Source organism: Urtica dioica, chromosome 3 (assembly GCF_054948205.1).
Source record: "Urtica dioica subsp. dioica isolate 48M chromosome 3, U.dioica_male_clone48M_v1_H2, whole genome shotgun sequence".
Classification (NCBI taxonomy): domain Eukaryota; kingdom Viridiplantae; phylum Streptophyta; class Magnoliopsida; order Rosales; family Urticaceae; genus Urtica; species Urtica dioica.
In genome coordinates, this window is record NC_142758.1 from 47,546,538 (window position 1) to 47,566,743 (window position 20,206).

General features: G+C 40.0%; 3 protein-coding genes across 4 annotated transcripts; 1 reads left to right on the forward strand and 2 right to left on the reverse strand.

Annotated features, from left to right (window-relative positions):
• The first annotated feature begins 3,438 nt into the window (after nt 1-3,438).
• On the forward strand, nt 3,439-7,780 carry PHT2;1 (phosphate transporter 2;1). Its single transcript, XM_089609188.1, has 4 exons — nt 3,439-4,467; nt 5,530-5,721; nt 5,814-6,176; nt 7,086-7,780. Exons 1-4 carry the CDS (start codon nt 3,766-3,768, stop codon nt 7,578-7,580), a joined length of 1,752 nt encoding a protein of 583 aa, XP_089465314.1. The 5' UTR covers nt 3,439-3,765; the 3' UTR covers nt 7,581-7,780.
• Nucleotides 7,781-8,412: 632 nt separating this feature from the next.
• Nucleotides 8,413-11,922, reverse strand: LOC149403267 (Nucleotide-diphospho-sugar transferase family protein). The gene is made up of 5 exons (XM_089609186.1): nt 11,821-11,922; nt 11,345-11,685; nt 10,260-11,157; nt 9,198-9,444; nt 8,413-9,057 (listed from the first exon to the last, which is right to left on the reverse strand). Exons 1-5 carry the CDS (start codon nt 11,824-11,826, stop codon nt 8,591-8,593), a joined length of 1,959 nt encoding a protein of 652 aa, XP_089465312.1. The 5' UTR covers nt 11,827-11,922; the 3' UTR covers nt 8,413-8,590.
• Nucleotides 11,923-12,429: 507 nt separating this feature from the next.
• On the reverse strand, nt 12,430-18,878 carry LOC149403268 (cyclin-like protein). Of its 2 annotated transcripts, none has more exons than XM_089609184.1 (12): nt 18,519-18,878; nt 18,377-18,431; nt 17,510-17,815; nt 16,688-16,953; nt 16,400-16,579; nt 15,871-16,059; nt 15,701-15,775; nt 15,552-15,618; nt 14,483-15,434; nt 14,313-14,375; nt 12,954-13,031; nt 12,430-12,789 (listed from the first exon to the last, which is right to left on the reverse strand). In XM_089609184.1, the coding sequence occupies exons 1-12, from the start codon at nt 18,765-18,767 to the stop codon at nt 12,750-12,752; spliced, it is 2,520 nt and encodes an 839-aa protein (XP_089465310.1). In that variant the 5' UTR covers nt 18,768-18,878; the 3' UTR covers nt 12,430-12,749. The 2 variants fall into 2 exon arrangements, with proteins under 2 accessions (XP_089465310.1, XP_089465311.1); XM_089609185.1 differs by having other exon boundaries at nt 12,432-12,789; nt 16,688-16,941.
• Between the last annotated feature and the right edge of the window lie 1,328 nt (nt 18,879-20,206).

Sequence of the window (20,206 nt, forward strand, 5' to 3'; positions counted from 1 at the left end):
TTAATCTGATTAACTGTGACGGTTAATCTAATTAACTGTGACGGACCTCTTCCGAAAACGATTTCAAACATCGGTGAGTCTCGCCGTTGCGCCGATCCGGCCGTTCGAAAGTCGCAAGTCTAGTTCTGCATATTTACTGTGATAGTTAATCAGATTAAATGTGAAGGTTAATTCGATTAACCGTGACGATCCTCCTCCGAAAACGATCTCGAACGTTAGTGAGTCCCGCGGCTGCACCGATCCGACCGTTTAAAGGTCGAAAGTCCAATCTTGAAATCGCCGGAAAAAGCTAAGATTTGAGAGCTTCGTCGCCGAATGTCAAGACCTCGTTTTTGACGTAGACGAGCGAGACTTCGCCGCAGAATGGAGCAACGTTGGAGGCTATCTAGTCAATGGCGGCGTTCGGATCTGAAGCTGGGGTTGAGATTTTGCATTTTGAAACTTTGATGAAAACTCCGATTCCGGCGCTGGAGACGGCGGAGATGACAGTTAATTTTATTTACTCTGACAATTAATAATAACAACCTTAAGGGTATTATTAGAATATTGGAATGTTATTATAACAAATTGACTATTTTCCTAAATATGTTAATAGTTGAGCTATAATTTTAAAATATGAGGGATGTTTGGGCTAGATACCTAACCCGCCATTTTTTAAATTTAAAAGGATTGTTGCTTTTGTTTGTATTTGGATTTAATATTATTAAAATATTGATGATGTACAGAGCTACAGATTATAACCATTTTTTTTAAAAAGGAGATGAGTGACATTTACAATGAGATGAGTTGGATTAACAATAATACATGTTGATGTTGGACTTCGTCCTCGGTTGATATTAACTACAATGAATCCAATAACTCATAAATACTTTCCTAAATTCATACAATTGAATAATGCATAGAGTTAAATAAAAATAGAGTTAATATAAAAGCGCCCTTGAAAGCCTGTGAATACTAGAGCCAGTTCGTTCTTTAAAATGGTAGGTATTGAAATGACGGACATAAAAGAGAATGTGAGATACTCGTAGTTTGTTCACCGTAGGAAAGTACGAGAGAAATGACGGAGAATGTGAGATACAGATACTTAAGCATTCATTTGGACCACCATTATTTGGTGTGGCTGGCAGCATTGAGGGCAGATCCACAACGGAGTCGACCCTTCTCTGACTATGCCTTGCTTGGTGATGATATTGACCTTTCTTCTTCTTTATCTTCTTATTATTAGGTATCTGTCTTTTATTTAATTCATTGGTTTGATCATTGGTACTATTCGAAGATGTTGAAGTTTCGGAACTAACGTATCGAGCCAAGCCCAGCATTGGTCAAACGCGACCCGAAACCGCAAAGTAGGCCCAATAAGAGCAAATCATCGACCTTACATCGGTTTATAGCTGCGAGCTGATCCTCATCGCGAGGTAATTCAGTTCGCTCAACTGAAGACATGTATTGTCCCTGAATACCCGTATAACGCTTGTCCACCGATGAACACATCTCTTAACCGCCCCAAGAAGACTGGATCAACCTCGACAAGTGTCATACTAAACGATGGATAGATCCGAACTTAACGCATGACGTGGCCCATAAGACCGGAGTTCACTAACCGCTCCCTCCAATTATAAATACCCGATCGATAGGCCCAAATACGCACGTTACATCTGTTTATTATTTACTTTCCCTTTGCTACTATTTTCTTGTAATAATTTCGATAAAGCTCTTACTACAACAAGACCAATATCTTCCATGCTTGTGTTTTTTGAAATTTATATATTTCTTCACTTTATACGTTGAAATTGAGTTTAAGCAAGTTACGGAAATCTGAGGCCTAACACAAATTCAAATCGACCAAATTTTATCACAAGTTGTCGAGACTATTTGGTGTGATTCTTCACGTCAACAATACAAAAGCAAACCTTGGGACTCTCGCTTAAAACGATTAACCTCAATTAATAGATGCACTTTTTTTAGCTTAAAGGTTAACCTATGACTGATAGTTTCGATTAACAATTAACCTAGGTTAACCAAATCTCTAGCTTTACACTTGAGTGTTGATATTTTGTCAATCAAAATTTTGGGTTTACAAATAATTTCGTTGACATTTCAATGATTTTTCATAGCATAACTAAATAATGCATCTCTATTTAGGCGTAGCCCAAGCTTTAGACAAGTTAGGCAATGACTTAAGGCCTTAAATTTTTAGTGAAAAAAAAACTAATATTTTTCTTGGCTATCGATAAAAGGCCTCAAACTTTAAGAAAAAAAAAAATACTATGAATTTTGGAAGAGAAAATTACATTATCAAATCCACCTTCTTACCTTCTCGAAATCACTATTTCGAAGGCATCCTCTTGAAATTATCTTCTTGAAATCACCTTCTTAAAGCCACTAGACGGCTAGCCACTCAATGGATAGTCACTCGACATGTCGCCAAGCCCTGAACTACCTAGCCGCTAGTTGCTCGGACTCGCTAGCCAATTAACCGCTAGCTACTAGCTCCACAGACCTACGAGCCACCTAGCCGCTCGTCCTACTAGCCACTAAGCCAGTAGTTGTTCAGACATGTGAGCCACCTAGCCAACGAGCCGCTAGAGATGTCTTCTAGCCATTCCCTCCCTCAATGACTTTGGGCCTCCCAAAACTTGAAGGCCTATAAATACCCTCTCAACGAAGACTCTTGAAGAATCTTTTCCATTTTTCTTCGTTTGAGGTAAGTCATTTTTTAATAAGGCAAATTCATGTTAAAAAAATTATCTCACTCTCACCCCTCATTTCTTACCTCTGCATTAAGAGACGAGATGAGACTTCACATGGGATCATAAAGTTCACTTCCGTACCACTCTCACTCCACCATAGTAACGTCTCACATATGCTGTTATAAGGTTCATACCTAAATTGAACCATGTAAAATCTCTAGGATATATCCGGAAACGAAATTAACAAATCTTATATACTCATTTTTTACTTTCTTTCAAGATATGGGTAATATTTTCAAAGAAAATTAAAAAAAATGTATCCCTATACATTAGGACGCAGGTGAAAAGGTGGAAATGTATAATGGAAACACGTTTATATGGAACTCTAAATTGGTAACAATGCATTTTTTTTTTTACAATAGTTATGGAATTAGAAAAAAGTCCAAACTCATTTATATTGACATCAAACTATATTTGCTTTAGCACCATTTTGATAACTTTGGGTTAACATTTTATTTACCAATTTCTAAAACCTAATAGTAAAAAAAAAATGACTGGTCCAACCTAATATAACTCACGAGACTGTTTGACTTTAAAATGACTGGTCCGTGGTGGCGATGTGCGTCCGAAAACGGCTATCACATTCTCATTTGGATAGCCTATCCGTATATATATAAAATAAATATGTATATTTTCCATGTAATGAAAATAAATAGCCCAATGCATGCCTTACGCTTTATTTATTATAAATTCTTTTATTGTTCTCTGTGGGATGAATGAAAGTACCCCCTAAACATACCACCACCACTCATTCATATATCATCATCTCTCTTAACATCCCTTTCTTTCCTGCCCAGAGAAAAAAAAATAAAATATTATGACAAAAAGAAAAAAGAGAAACAAAATAAAAATAAAAATAAAAATGAAAGCTCTCCCATTGCTGTTCTTCCACCACCACCACCAACTCCATCTCTTCCTTCTTCTTCACCAGATTCCATGGCCATGAAATCCAACTGAATTATAAATATAAAAAAAATATAAAAAATAAAAATTCTCTCTTCTTCACTCGCTCAACATGACAACCTCTTATTGCTTATCTTCTCCAAGAAACACCACAACAACAACAACAACACTCTCACGCCAACACTACTATCTCCACACAACAAAGCTGTCCAGGTCATCACCAACGGCTATCTTCAGACCCCTCCAAAACCCTCCTCTGACGATCACAACGAAGCCGCTTCTTCCGATCAGGCCGAGCAAGACCCGAACCCTCGCCGCGTTCTCGTCCTCGCTCGCCGGAGAAGAAGAAGAAGAAGAGAGTAAGAACACCGACGGCAACGATACGCCGGGGATGGCTCAGGCGTTCCACATATCGTCGGGGACGGCGTCGGCGATCTCGATATGCATGGCTTTCGCGGCGCTGGCGGTGCCGCTCTTCATGCGGTCGCTCTCCGGCGGAGCAGCCGCGGTTGGACTGAAGACGAAGGTTCTGTCGTACATGACGCTGCTTTTCGGGTTCTACATGGCGTGGAACATCGGGGCCAATGACGTGGCGAACGCGATGGGGACTTCGGTGGGGTCGGGAGCGCTGACACTGCGCCAGGCTGTCGTCACGGCGGGGATCTTGGAATTCTCGGGGGCTCTCTTGATGGGGACGCACGTGACGAGCACGATGCAGAAAGGGATCCTCGTCGCCGATGTCTTTCAGGGACGACATATGCTCCTCTTCTCCGGCCTCCTCGCCTCCCTCGCCGCCGCCGGAACCTGGCTCCAGGTACCGCTTCAATTATCGCGGAAATCGACTAACTGTGTTGATCCAACACACAGATTTATTTATTTATTTATAGTGGTTCACTCACAGTACGAAATGTTAAGTCGACTTTGTCGCTGCAGATGTCACTATAAACCCGAATCGGGAATCTTGCGATCTCTCTCTTAGTGAGTATATATATACCAGTATGAAACCTGGCTCCAGCTACCACCGATCGACTAACTGTATTTAGTATCATAGGGTTTCAGTTCAAAACAGTCAGAGTGACACTGGGGTGAGTGTTAGGATTTGAGCCCCAATTATCCGACCTAATTTTGAAAACGAATGACAATTGTAAAGAAAAAAGAATTATAACACAAAATTATAGTCGTTCATTCTCAGTGCAAACGTTACGTTGACTTTGCCGCTGCAGATTTCACTATAAACCCGAATAGGGAATCGTGTTTGCGATCTCTCTCTCTTGCACTCTGCAAAGTACATCGGCGTAGAGAGTATGAAATAGAGGAAAAAACTAAAGCTAACATATTCCAGTCTAAAATTCTCCAAATATCCTCGACAAAAAATCGCCATAAGGGCCGAGCGAGTTTGTTAGGTTCTCGTTACGCTCCTTTAAGAGTATTGAAGTGGGAAATGAGTCCCACATTGGTTGTGTGTGTGAATGGGCATGTGTTTATATATTGGTTGGGACCCTCCACTTAATACCAATTGGTTTTGAGTTGGATTTCCACAAAGAGGAGTGCTCGTCGCTTTTGGTTCGAGCCTTTTGGAGTCTGAATTCAGGAACAGAGCTAGGGGACCTATTTAGGGGAGGTAAACTTAGATAAAGAATTCTAAGAGAGCTAGCTTATACGAATATATCTAACGTAAAAAAAATAGGATATGAGAAGAGTGAAAAATAGGATCTTCACTATACAATGTGTAATAACAGAGTCTAATTGTCAAGTAACTGTGGAAACCATGCCTTACTCATCTCATTAGGCAGAAATATGGGATATGAATTGGATACATAAATCATGACTTTTTTTTTTTTTTTTTTTGTTAATACGCGATTAACGATTTGATTAGGTAGCATCGTATTTCGGCTGGCCCGTGTCGACGACGCATTGCATAGTGGGGTCGATGGTCGGGTTCGGGCTCGCGTACGGAGGCCCGGGCGCAGTTTTCTGGAGCTCGCTCGCCAGAGTGACATCATCGTGGGTCATATCTCCGCTCGTCGGAGCCGCCGCCTCTTTCCTCGTCTACAAATGCATCCGAAGAGTAATGATAACATAACGCCTTTCTTGCGTTCCAAGATAGCCTTTTTTTTTTAAATTCCCTAATTTTTTTTTTTTTTCGAATCTCCGGACCAGTTTGTGTACAGCGCTCCGAACCCGGGGCAAGCGGCGGCGGCGGCGGCCCCGATCGCGGTGTTCGTGGGCGTGACGAGCATTTCTTTGGTGGCGCTGCCTCTGAGCAAGGCTTTTCCGGCGGCCGCGGCTCAAGCCTTGGCTTGCGGGGCCGCGGCGGCGTTCGTGTTCTCGAGGATCGTCGCCGAACAGCTCGGCCACCTCCTCAAAAAGTCAACCGCCGAGATACAAGAACCGCCACCGCCACCGGAGCAACACCACCACGGTGATGAAAGCTCCGGCGGCCTCGGCTTCCTCTCCTCCGACATTGCCGGCCCAACGGGCACTCAGCTCCAGATTGTCTACAGCATTTTCGGATACATGCAGGTAGGTTTTCATGTCCTAATCAATTAAATTTTTTTTGCTAATTTTGTTTATTAATATCAAGGATTGAAAATGCCGGGGATAGATGAGTAACGGATTTGAAAGTTTCACTCACTTTCATGTCCTTAAAAGGCTTAAACTACTTATATGAGCAAAATAGTTTCCAAACTATTGTTTTAGTGACTCATTCTCACCAAAAAAAAAAAAGAAAAAAAAAAGGCAAATTCTACCCTCTAGTAAACTTAAACTTAATTACGAACTTAAACAGCTTGTTTATAATTTCAAAAGCTTCATTAGAACACAACCTATTTAAAAAAAATAATTCAGTATCTCTGGTAGATTATCATTTGATTAGTGTTTTATATTATTTTATGAAAATAACATATTTTCTAATACGTTAACAAAAAAAAAAAAAAAAAAAAAACCCAATAGTTTAAGGACTATCAATAATGCAGGCACTATTTGCCCTATATATAAAGCCGAACAAATGTAAATGCAAGGCATTACAAAAAAAAAAAAAAAAAAAACCCAGCATGAAAAAGAGCACAGAAGCCTGTAATTTCCAAAATAGGGTAAATAATGTCATATCTAAATTTACCCCCAAGTATCTAGAACATGAGTTCAATCCTCCGAAACAGCGATTTGTCTCCATTATATACAAGATTCCTTTGTAATCTGAGCTTAAATGTTTCAAGTAATCATATATACATATATATGAATTGTATGAATGAAAAAGTTGTAAAAAAAAAAAAAAAATGTCATTTTGAAATAGCGATTTGTCTTCATTATATACAAGCTTTCTGAGTAATCTGAGCTTAAATGTTCTAAGTAATCAGATATATGAATCATATGAATGAAAAAGTTGTAAAAAAAATGTAATTTTGAAATCATTTTTGCGGTGGGGGGCGACAGGTATTGTCGGCGTGTTTCATGTCGTTTGCGCACGGCGGGAACGACGTGTCGAACGCGATCGGGCCGCTGGCGGCGGCGCTGTCGATCCTCCACGGCGGAGGGGCGGCGGGAGCGGCGGCGGTGGTGATTCCGACGGACGTGCTGGCGTGGGGCGGGTTCGGGATCGTGGCGGGGCTCATGATGTGGGGGTACAGAGTGATCGCCACCATCGGGAAGAAGATCACCGAGCTCACGCCCACGAGAGGCTTCGCGGCCGAGTTCGCGGCGGCCTCGGTGGTCCTCTTCGCGTCCAAGCTCGGCCTCCCGATCTCGGCCACGCACACGCTCGTCGGGGCCGTCATGGGCGTCGGCTTCGCCAGAGGACTCAATAGCGTCAGAGCCGAGACCGTGAGAGAGATCGTGCTCTCGTGGGCCGTCACGATCCCCGTCGGAGCCGGACTCTCGGTGCTCTACACTTGGATTTTTACCAAGCTCTTCTCTGGTCTTGTTTTGTAATGAACCTTTAACCCAAACTACTTTTTTTTTCTTTTTTTTTTTCAAAATTTTCATTTGGGACTGACTTCCTACGCAAGGAAGTCACTCTCTTTCTAAAGATGTCTAAGGGCCGGAGATGAAGATTTTTTTTTTCAACAGATTCATGTGGGGTGTTCATTGTTCGATGACATAAACATGGAAATTCATGTTTGAGATTTTCATTTTCTCTTTCGCAATTGATTTGATCAATTTTATTTTTGATTGTATCAGGACTTAAATAGTCGGGTTTCAATGGTTTCGTCTTATGAAAATAGCGGCAGCCATAATTTCTTTTTTCATTATTCATTTTTTTTTCTTCCAGTTTTCATGGAGTTTCGCCGGTTTCCCGGGAAATATAATGGGAATTCCGTAAAAACGCCAGAAAGTCGCTGGATTTCCCTAGACGAAAATATCAGCAGTGAAAATGAATTCTGGGTGTATTTAAATCTTTGATTAAGCAGGAAATACAGAGTAGGACTATTTGACCAAATCTACTCTGATATGCTATTTACCTTGTTCTCCAAGGTCGTCACATCATGAACATTCTTCATTGTTACAGTTAAGAAATTTTGTTTTGACAAGGTAAATCATGGTCAGCCAGTTTATAACATTGTGCCCCAAAAATAAAAAATAAAAAAAATCGCAAATCATAATAAGACAAATTACAAACCTGAGCCCATCAGAGGAAAAAAAGAAGCAACTGAGACAGCTTTTGAACCGAGGGCAAGCTCGGGCCCCACAAAAGCCCTCGATACGGCCTGGCCTTCGAGAGAGGAGGCACAAAAGGCTTCTTCTTCGATCCTCTTCTCGCCGGGGAACTCTTCTTCGGAGACGACCTTCCTTTCACAGGGACTTGATAGTCTTTTGTCCCACTCAGAAGAAGAGCTCTCGAGCTCGTTCTTGAGTATTTCTGGCCCATCAAGAGCCTCTTTTCGGGCCAGGCCACACGATTCGAAGGGCGATATTTAGCATGTGCTTGTTTGTCTTGAGGCTCAAGCTAACGAACGCATCGGGATTTTCTCCAACTTCTTTCTTTTTTCCCTCCGAGGGAGGCACATTCTTGTGGCCGTATCGTATTCCCATAGGCCCGAAGAAACTTGTCGCTCAAGCTTCCTTTGTCGGCCGTTTATCCAATTGTTGTGGAGGACGAAACAGCCCAGCTTTTCGCAAGCCGGTCTCACTTCTTTTTTCCTATTCCAAAGTTCGAGGTACGCTCCGTTCGGGAAGAGGTTCCGGTCCAAGAATTGGACGGTCAGATTCGTTTCGGGCTCGAGGCATTTGTCGTCTCCGACGCGTTTTGATCCGTTTTCTCCGCACAGAGTGTCGTAAAAGCTTGGCTGCTCGGACATCCCCGAATTCTCCGCGTGCTTCACCACCTTTTCCATGGCCTCCATTGTTGACCCGTCGGAGCGGGCAAAGTAAAATCCGGAGTTCAATCTCCTAGGAATGTTTATTGGTCCTGGAATAGGAAAAAACGTTATTTAAAAATGACATACTCGTGAAAATTTTCTGCTCAAAAATGAAAATTTGTAAGATATCGCCAACATATCTACAGAGAGAAAACAAAAAACAAAAACATGAGGTTTTTATAGCAAAAACCTGTTCTGTTGTATTCATCAGACTGAGCGACGAGGACGCCGGGACCGTACGAGGAAAGAAACGGCAACGGATTTTTAAACCAATAAACATCGACGTCGCTAAGAAGAACATTGTAGCCGAGCTTTAAGATTCTAAGCACCAATCTCGACTTCACTTTCGTCACTCTCTGAAAGCACTTTGTTCCGAAATGGCAGTCGTTGAAGCTGATATTGTTCGGGGCTGAGACGTCGTAGAAAACGGGCAGACCCTGATAACAAAAACTATAACATTCGTTGATTCGTACACTAAGGAAAACTCTGCATAATAGATCTTGGAGCTCAAAAGGGCGTTACAGAGCTTAAGGCTTTAGCCAAGCTATCGAAAATTGTTAGGCAACTACCAAAAGAGCTACTTGAAATAAAATAAAGAGAGGATTATATTTATAATCAGGGGTTGAGCCATAAACTAAAACTTAGTAGGAAACAAGCGTCAAAAATTCAAATTTTGGCGGCTTAAGTGTAAAGAATAAATTTAAGAGACAAAAAGTTTAACTTGAAATGTGTCAAAAGTATTTTTTTATCGTAAAATTTTAGTTTATTTCTCAATTACAAAGGTATTAGGAGGGATGATTTTTAAATTCTTGAATACATTGCAAATCAAAGACTATTAACATACATAAATAAATAAGAGGGGCTAAAGTTTAATTATATTATATAAAGAAAATAAAAAGTGCTATGATGGAAAAATCACGATAATTGGCCAATGAGAATGCAGACGAATATTTTTACGACGACATTTTTTCGTTTTTCACCAAGATTCCCAAAATTTTGTCAGATTTCCAAGAAAATTCAACGAGTAAAACAAGCCGAAATTTCACCGGATTAAGCTGGTTTTCGAGGGGATTTCAGTTTTCGCTGAAATTTCGACGAAAAGCAGAAAACGAAATGAATCTGTTTCGCCTGTCGAATCCGCCAAATCAAAATTTCGAGAATTTTTTAATCCTTGATATTAAGCGAGAAATCTTAACTATTTTGCCGAAAAGGTTTGATGAACACGACTAGAGTACACAAAGTAAGTACGTACCTGCAAGACCGAGAACCGATACGTTTCCTCATCGAGAGCGGAAACGACGAAATTCGCGGTCTTCAATCTCCGCAATCTGCAAACCCAACTCATGAGCATGTCCTTGTAACTATACCCGGCGACCGCAAGCACGACCGTCCTGTTCTCGTCCGCCATCATCGGAAGAAGCGACTCCAAGTCGAACGGGAATTCCAACGCTTCTTCCGAAGCCTCAACCCGACCCATCAACGAGCAATCCAACGCTGCATTCACAGGCTTAACCGCGTCGAGACAAGAGCCCGATTTTTTCCACCCCCACCGTGAACGGGACGTCATCGACTCTCTCTTCTCCGCGGAATCAAAGTCAACGAAAGAGTATCGACCGTCGCATTTGAGAAGCCTCGTTAGGCCGGCGTAGCTAAAGTTTCGGTGAAACGAAGATCCATAAGCCGCCCCGAGGTCGGAATTTCCATGATATTCCCATCTTCTCTTTTCGTCTTCTTCGCGATCATTCGGATAAAAGCCAGAGATGGTCGAACTGGCGTCGAAGACGAATCTAAACCCGGACGACATCGCTTCGTTCACGACCCAATCGTCGTGGATTCCTCTTCCGTACAAGAAAGGAGGAAGAACCGCCGAGTGTAGAGGAACGTCTGCGTTGTTATTCCACGCCACGAGCTTCTCTCCCGAGCAGGGATTTCGGTGCAGATTTCGAGTCCTATTTCGGTGGAGATGCGAATGAGAAGTGTTGTGCAAGGAAGCGATTAGAAGCCAGTCATGGTCGAGTTTGAAAGCGTAGTTCAGAGCGGGAATGAGGTCCGCGGAGAGAACGGCTTCGGGGTGTATAAGAACAGAAATTTCTGATTTGAAAGAGTATGACCACGCCATCATCGAGTGAAAGAATGGAGTGCCGAGGAATCTGGTAAAAAAAAAAAAAAAAAATTCAAACAAGAGCTTGACAAATCATATTTAAGAGCAAATGAATAGATGTCATTTTCGGGATCAAAATTAGATTTTCTAACATAAGCCTTAATGTAATTAATTTCTTTTGAGATTACAGTTTTAACTAACATTTCAACTTTGACACGAGGAGGTTATTGGCTTACGTGAAATCGATGTCCGGTTCGACCAAAACCCTCGATGATCCGAGACTTTGAGCGAAAGAAAAAACGCAAGAGTGTTGGGCAAACAAAACAACTGTGATTTGCGGTGACAGACTGAGCCATGAACGAACGGCCAAGCTTTGCCTATCGCCAACAGAGCCACTGAAAGGACTTGGCGCAGAGAGTATAGTGATTCTTGGCCCAACAGAAACTCCATTGTCGTTGACTTTGTTGGTCTCTGTCACCTGGTGTATGAGGGGAGGTAGTCTCTGAGTGGAATAAAAGGAGAGGCCAATCAGAGCAAACCCAAATAGCCAAATCCAGCAAAGTCCCATCTTAACAACCTGAAAAAAAAAAAAAAAAAAAAAAAAAAAAAAAAAAAGCTTTGCTCAGTATCAACAACACATACAATAACACAGCGAAAATTCCTTGAAAAAAAAAACAGCGAAAATTCCTTGAAAAAAAAAGGAGAGAATCACCTTCATGAAAGGATGGATGGAAGGAGATACGTTTTCTCATTGTTTTTCTTTTTGTGTGTGAGTTGTGAGTTGGGTCTAAAAGTGCTTATGAAACACAAACAAAAGATAGAAGTGGAGCTTTAACTGAAATTTATATATATATATTATATATATATATATATATATATATATAGAGAGAGAGAGAGAGAGAGAGAGAGAGAGAGAGAGAGAGTAACCAACCAAAAATTGACCGTAAAGTCAGCACAGAAGCAAGGAATGTGCATGTGAGTGAGATGAGAAATAAATAAAAATGACGTTACTTTTGCTCCACTTTCCCTTTTTGATTATTTTTTTCCTTGAATATTCCATCCGAATCCCACTTTCACAAGTCAACGCACCAGATCGGTTCACCGGATCACACTTACTTTTTTTTTTTTTTTTAATATTGCTTCCATTTTTGGTACCATCACTGTCACAATTTCGTGTAGTAATAATAATACTTGCTAGCTTCTAAAAAATGTTATATTTTTTTCGCTCACGTACACGTCTTACATGCGCATGTTGGTCTAAATATTCAATGGGAACGTACTGTGTAAACAACATAGCTAAGGCGTTTATAATACACCACATAAACACAAACAAAACACGTAGACTGCAGACTTTAAATTATACGATCGGGTTCAATAATAATAAAGACCAGAAGATGAAGAAATGATTAGAACGAACAAAATTGGTACATACAAAAAAAAAAAAAAAAAAAAAAAAAAAAAAAAAAATTAAGCATCCAAAACAAGATTTTCTAATATCATGGCTTTAATTTACAGAGGGGAAAAAAAGTTTTGAACTATAATAAGCAAGCCACTTCATACACCTGGTTTTTGGTACACAATACATCCACAGCTACAAACAAAAGCTTTCGATCCGATCCAACAAAATCCCACCTCCGATCCTCATTTGTGCCGTCTCACGGGCGACCTTGACCTCCTTTTCCTGCAGAAGAAAATTTAGCAGAGTAAACAAAGGGTCTCGGAGAAATCATAGCCCAAAAGACCGATAAATAAGACCTGCGCTTTCTGTCACCTGAACTGTTTGTTTGTTCAATTTTCAAGTCGACCATAAGACAAATCTTTTTGAAGGAATCAGGGGAAACGAACCTGCTAGCAGTATCATGAGATGAATTTGGAGAATGCCTGCGTTGTGAATGCTTGCTATGTGGAGACCGCGAAATTTGTCTAGAAATAGAAACACCGGATTATACTGACATGTGCGAGTGAGAGTTGAACATAGATGCGTTCGCAAGACACACACGCTTGCTTAGTTCACTCGCATTCTTACAAACTTGCCCGTTTCTAAGAATGGGTACGAACAATTGTATAGATTGATATGGTGGTTGATTCGTGCCATAGTTACTACTCCACGAAGCTAATATCTTTTTTATTATTTTTTTAAAGAGTGAAGCTAGGACATATAATCATGTAGTGAGTGTTAAGATATATTTTAAGGGTATCTCAAACAGCGAAATATAATAAACCAGCAATGCATGCAAGGGACAAAGCCAGACTCCATTATCAGAGGGGCTAATACGAAGAAAAATGGCCAACTTAAACGTTTGACATTGCTAAATAACCAACATTTAGTATATTTTAGGTAAATAGCCACTTTCAGACGTAAATCTTAGGTAAATAGTCAACGTTTGGTATATGAAAATGGCTATTTACCTAAGGTTTACGTCTGAAAGTGGCTATCTACCTAAGATTTATCAAACGTTGGCTATTTAGCAATGTCAAACGTTTAAGTTGACTATTTTCCTAATGGACCCAAAAAAAATAACAGTTTGCAATTATAAATTTCGGGTTATCTCACACCGGGTATTCGGAAATTAGAAATTTCTATCTGCTAGCTGTACCAGCATCGACAATCAGGACATCAAACTGTACATCAGACAAGTTTGAGGTACAAATGGAAATTGGTTTTCTCTACACAGAAAAAGCTTCTCTGCACAGATGATGCTTTATCATCCATTTAGGCGTAACTTACTAACTAGATACATATAAACTCATTGACTGGAGAAGAAAGGGTAGGATGATATTAGATTATATGTCAATTAATTAAAAACAGGATATGGAACCAACTTTCAATCATGAAATTCCTAGTTGTGTTTTTCTTAGTTCTGGCCTAAAAATCACTTCAAGAATCTGGAATTCACAAAAGATTGCCTGATATAATCCGATTTCAATCAAAGAATCAACAATGCCAATAGTAACAATAGTTAACAAGTACTCAACAAGGCAGAAAAAAAAATGTTACTGAAAATAAATCCAAGTAAACAAGTCAGTGGTACTTGCTAAACAACTCGAACTTTCAGGAGAGCAATATTTTTATATTATCATTTTTATAAACCTATTTAGACAACTCCACATCGACATCATTATTTTACCGAGAGCATGTTAGGCTAATCTTAAGGAACTACAATAAAAATAAAATAATATAAATTGACAGTTCATAAACGGTACCTCCTCCGATACTTGACAGGTGATTGAGAAGGCGATAAACTACGTCTCCTTGAGTGTGGTTTTCTGAAGCAAGTGAGAGACGACGAGACTTTAGGCCTCGAGTTCGAAGATAGGAGACAATAATAATACAAAATAAATATAATTAAGTGAGACAAGTCCGAGTAGTCAACCTTTTAGAATCGCTAGACTCGTCATCACTCGAGTCATCATCGCGATGACCCGAGCTTTCCTTGCCGCTCCTACCCCTAGTAACAGAAGAGGAACGCCTCTTCTTGTTCCTGCCCGATTCACTTGAGCGCTTGTGCCTCGGTCTTTCTTCCTCCTTTTCCTTGACATGTTCTCTCTTTCGGCTACTTTCTTCCTTGGCACCACCGCCTTTGAGGTTTCGTTCCCGCTCTTTTTTATCATCCTTGTCATCGACACGAGAAGATCTTTTCTTCGGCCCAGATTCGAGCGGCGCTTTCTCTAGAGAATCCGCGTTGCGCTCTTTTCCTCTGTCTCTAGATTTACGTGGCTCATCTGCCTTTTCTCTTTTCGAATGTCTTTCATCGTTTCTCTTATGAGTTCCGTTGCTCTTCTCATCGGTCCTGCTCTTCCCACTCTCAGAAGTCTTCTTGCTTTCATGCTGATCAGTCTTGTCTGGTTTGGATTCCTTATCTGGTTCGTCATAATCTTCTAGTGTTTTCCTTTCCAAGTCAAACTCTTCAGGTAGATCAGATCTAACAGCACCGACAATATCTTTCGACCCAGACAGAGCATCTTCTGGTCTCTCTCTACCAGCACTATCATCTTCTTTGGTATCCGAATATGACTTGCTTCTATTAATCCCATCAAGTTGAACTAAAGAGCTTCCATTTGCATCAACATCATGCTTTTCACTAGAGGTTGACTGGTTAAGAGTATTGGCATTTTCTTCTTCTTCTTCATCGTCGTCCTCATCGTCATCACTAGCATAATTTGCAAGACCCAGTAGACCTCCAGGCAAAATCGAACCTGATTTTTCAATGATAACTCCGGCCTGAGATTCTCTGGATTTCGCCGAATTAAGGAGTTTTCCATCTTCGCCGGGCATAGAGGTAGACATCGACAATCTATGGTTTGGAATGACCATACTTTTATCCGCTGCAACACGAGAAATTACCTCAAACCGGAAACTGAAAGAATAAAACTATAAAAGTAAAACAAACTTAGCTGAACAGACAAAAATCGCTAAGTTAAGAGTAAAAGGAATATCTTTACCTTCATCCATCGGATTCTCTTCGTCAAGAACTTTTGTTGCAATTTCATCAAACAAGTCATCCGTTACCTACTCATGAGAGTAAACATTAACACCACATATAGAGTGAAGACTGGTTAAGGTAGTGATTATTTCATTGGTAAATAACAACCTTCAAAAGAACTTCTGTGAGAACACGTCTAATCTCCTGGTTAATCGCTGCAGCTCTAGACGCATCTTCGGAATCCTACGTGGGTTAACATGGCACAAAGTCAGTTTCACGAAATGTAAAGGAATGAAGTGACTGAGCAAAACTTCTTTGGAAAGAAAAGATAACGAAACCTCGTCATCTTCGTCTTCTTCAGCCGATCGAGGAGAGCCAATGCTTCTACTATCTTCTTCTTGATCACGCCTTCCAAAAGATCTATCAATTACTTCATCCTCGACATAGTCCTCCCTGGGGTGGTCTTGAGATGGAGTCGTGATAACTGCTTTCTTTATCTCATCTTTAAGCCAATTAGGTACCGAGGCCTGGAAAACACTTCAAACGAATATGGGTGAAGAATACTAATTTAATTGACCTCAATGCTTACTAACATGCAAGGAACTAGACGTTGAGGGTATAATAACTATTAGCAGAGAAGTTACAGGTTAATATAGAATACTTAGAAAGTATATTAGCCTACAAATAATGGAAATTAAGAGGGAGAAAGAAGGAATATAATATGAAAGAAAAGATGGAGGAAGAGATTCCGATTTGGAGAGCGCTGACCACTCAAAATTTCGATATCTGGCTATTGTATTTCCTTTTTTAGTATAATTCAACTAATACCAAAGTCAGCGAGTATCACACCAAAGTTGGGATATGTACCTTTTTAGGGCGTTCAGAAAGGCTAGGAACCCCGTATCCATCGCCAGTGAAAATTGCATTATGTTGAATAGTAAAAGCGGGTCCACCGGATGGAATGGTGGAATGGAGACCCGATCCGGGAAAGCTGCTAAACGAGGGAACAGGAGGCGGCCCGGGAGGAACAACTAGTGCGGGATCATGCTGAGATACAAAATAAAGATTAAAAAAAAAATTAATAAATAATAACAAAAGATTTACCAACCGGGAGTTCAGAACTAAAGTAAAAGCCTAATTCAAGCCGGAAAATACATGAGGTCCCGGTGGCATAACCGGAGGGATCGGAGGGTAATGCGTCGGAGCGGTCCAGCTGTGATCCATCTCTCTCGCTGGCCCAGCTGAGTCGAGATATGAATAGCTCGATTGTGGTTGCGGGTTTTCGTGAGTAAATCTCGGTGTAAATTCTAAAGGCTGGTCGGCTAGAGGAACAATCGGCGGTGGTTGCATATGGTGATGTCCTTCCGTGGGAGCTGAGTTTTGCATTTGCAGAGTTCCCCCATTGTTTCCTGCCATTATAGCTAGTTTAACAAAAAAAAAATAATGCATACTTTTCTCAGAGCTGATAAATTGATGACAGAAGCCACTTTCACTCTTCAGAGAGTTTACCACATCTTTCTGAACCGCTAATAAGACACCATGAATCATATTTATAATAAGCAAACCTTATCAAGAGTAAATTTAAGGTATTTCTAGATTAAGGTAAAGCAAAGCCAAAACGAACGTCACAATCTCATTCCGAACAACTAAGAACAAATGCAATGTAAAAAAAGGCATATTTACACCAGCTGGTTCATCCTCCATGAGAAGAAAAGCTTTATAGTTATTGACCCATCTATGAAGACATTAATGTGGCCAAAAAAAAAAAGTTTCAAACAAAACAACAAAAGTCTAAATCGCAAACTGAAGAAAACTCTTGACAAAATGAAGCAGTGCATTTTCCATTCTGTGCGCAAAGCATAAAGCACTTATAGCAAAGTCATCAAAGTATTCAAGTTGTCAATTTCGGTTTTCATAAAACGAATCTCGTAGCGAAAGGCTTCATATACAACTCCAACATGTTACGTGAATCATTACCTGGAGCAGAAGAATAACTAGAAGGTACCTCCTGCTGATGAACCGCAGAGCTTGAATCGGCCGCGGAAGCTCCGTCTCTGATCCCGTGGGGGTATCCATCCCGAGCATAAGAAGTCGCATCGAAGCTGAAATGAGGAGCAAGATTTACAGGCGGTGGCGGTGGTGGGCCCGGGACATTTTGTTGATAGCTCGACGGAGGATATTGCTGTTCGTGGTAATGACTCTGCGTTTGCTGATTCTCCGTCGCTTTATTCGAATCTGCCCACGCCCTTGCCTTGGCTCCCCAATCTTCTTCGTAGCTTTGGGCTTCAATGAACATAACACAAGACACAAATCAACCATAGATTCATGGTCTAAACCCTAAACTAGCATCCAAAAAGGCTTTATTCCATGGTACATTTTTTTTTCATTTCTCCACTACGAATCGGATTAATTGACAACATAATCCTCAACGGATCACAAACCATACAAATGCCAGTATAGAGCTCAGAAATATCCTCCACGAGAGCACAAACCAACAAGATAAAATAAAAAAGCGATTGGAGTCAGTCAGAAATATCTACAGTGATTCATGAATAGCATCTGTGAACCGCGAAAAGAATTTGTAACTGAAACAAACTCTTCGCCTGTTCACAATAAATCCACGGCCTAAACCCTAAACTAGCATCTAAAGAGCCTTAATTCTTTTACATATATTCCAAGGTACATTTGGTTCATTTTATCTCACAGAAACCAGATAGATAAACAAATAACAAACCATTCAAATGGCAACACAGAGCTCTCATACACACAAATCGGCGGAGCATTTGGAAAGCTTTCAAAATTAAAATCAATAATAATAAAAAATAAAAAAAAGAACCAACCAACCTTGATAATCCCAACCTTGGGGCTGGTGGTGCCCCCAATTCTGCGCCGCCCAATCCTACCAAACAAAAAGGAAAAAGCTTACTCCGAATTCATACAAAAGAAAATCGCCGACAATCTAAAACCCTAAGATAAACTTGGAAACCTGATTGGGCTGAGCATAAGGCTGCGTCGGAGGAGGATGAGGATATCGCGGCGGCGGCTGAGGATAGGAGTGGTGCTGAGGTGGCGGAGGTGGGCCCCACTGCGGCGGCGGAGCGTACTGGAATTGGCCGGACGGTTGCCAGTGCTGCTGCGGCGGCGGCGGCGGTGGCTGTTGGTAATAGGGATCCGACGCCGGCGGCGGCGGAGGAGGAGGGCGCGGGAATCGCTGGTGGTGGTGATAGGCGTCCATGGATTCGGGGAAGGACAAATGCAAACGCTACGACAAGAAAAAGGTTTTTTTTATTTTTATTATTATTTTTACATTTTTTTTCTTTCTAAGCATGAAAACTAGTTGCTAAGGATGATGATGCTTTTAGACTAAGCTCGGCTTGGTTTTGCGGGTGGGTGGTGAATTTTGGTGGGAGTAAAAATTTTACTTTTTCTATTTCTATTTTTTTTAATAATATTTGTATATTTTAGGGGACTTTTTGACCTTTATTTATTTATTATTATGAGTATTTTAGGGGACATTCTCTTTGTTAAAGCTTGACCTGTGTGCATATGGGAGTCGCTTCTAAATGTATTCCTAGTGGGAAGCAATTTAGAAATGATTTGTCGTTTTTAATCGATCTCCTCGTTATATAGTAGGAATATGATTAGAAGCAATTAAGTAATTTTAGATGTTTAAGTCGTATTTACTGTTATAAAAAAATAATTAAGACCCGTTTGGTTTTACTTTAAAACATTACTCGAGTGTTGGACAAAATAATGTAGAAATTTGAAAAATATTTTATATGTTAATTTAAAAGCTAAAAACATATATTTTGAAGTTTTTAGAGACGTAGCTTTTCATTTTAATTATATTTTCTATTTCCTCACTCTTTATTTTTTTATGATTTAATAGTTCTAATTATCTTTTTTTTTTCTTATCAAATAATTTTTTTTATGTCACCGGAAAACATAATTTATTTTTTACAATCCATTCACAGCTTTAATATATTCTAGATATATTTGAGAATTTCTTATCATTATTACTAATTATATTAAATGTGAAATTAGTATTTATATCAATTTTAACTAACACTAAATTTACTTTATGCTAACAAGTACAATCGTTTTATAAAAATGTCCCAAACGCATATTTAATTTTGGCAACAACAACTTTTTGTATATGAAAATCTGAAAGCACTTACTTCAAAAGCGCAACAATGTCAAATGCGGGCTTAAATGAAAATCTATAGAGAGATAGAAGTAACTTTTTGACGATTTTAAAATAATTTCTATATGACTTTTAGAAACACTTTAAGCTGTTTCTTAAAGCCCAATTTTTCTTAATAGATTTTTCTACACATAACAAGTCTTGATTCTACAATACCTCACTATATCAGAATTAGCTTCCCAAACTATGCCTCTCTAGACCAAACTAGAACTCCCAACTCATACTACGATCTAAGTAATGTTTAGCGTCGGAGAGCTCTTCAGTGCAAAATCATTTATCACCCAATTGCTCATTTCTTCCCCTATTTTAGGTGACGAGCGACCGGAAATCCACTTTTCGACAAGGCAAGAGCATCGATACGAATATTTCACGACCCTCTTTTCCACATGTGATACGTAATTTGATGATAATTATCGTCATGATGATACTAATACATAGTACTCAAATTTTATTATGTTAGTTATATTAAA

Coding starts and splice junctions, on each gene's coding strand:
- LOC149403267 (XM_089609186.1), bottom strand. Junction 11,158..11,344: donor GAACCGGACATCGATTTCAC/GTAAGCCAATAA, acceptor TTTTTTTACCAG/ATTCCTCGGCACTCCATTCT. Junction 9,445..10,259: donor ATCGGTTCTCGGTCTTGCAG/GTACGTACTTAC, acceptor TTTTGTTATCAG/GGTCTGCCCGTTTTCTACGA.
- LOC149403268 (XM_089609184.1), bottom strand. CDS start 18,767: ATGGACGCCTATCACCACCACCAGCGATTCCCGCGCCCTCCTCCTCCG. Junction 16,580..16,687: donor TTATGCCACCGGGACCTCAT/GTATTTTCCGGC, acceptor TTTGTATCTCAG/CATGATCCCGCACTAGTTGT. Junction 13,032..14,312: donor CCTGTCAAGTATCGGAGGAG/GTACCGTTTATG, acceptor TTCTATTTCTAG/ACAAATTTCGCGGTCTCCAC.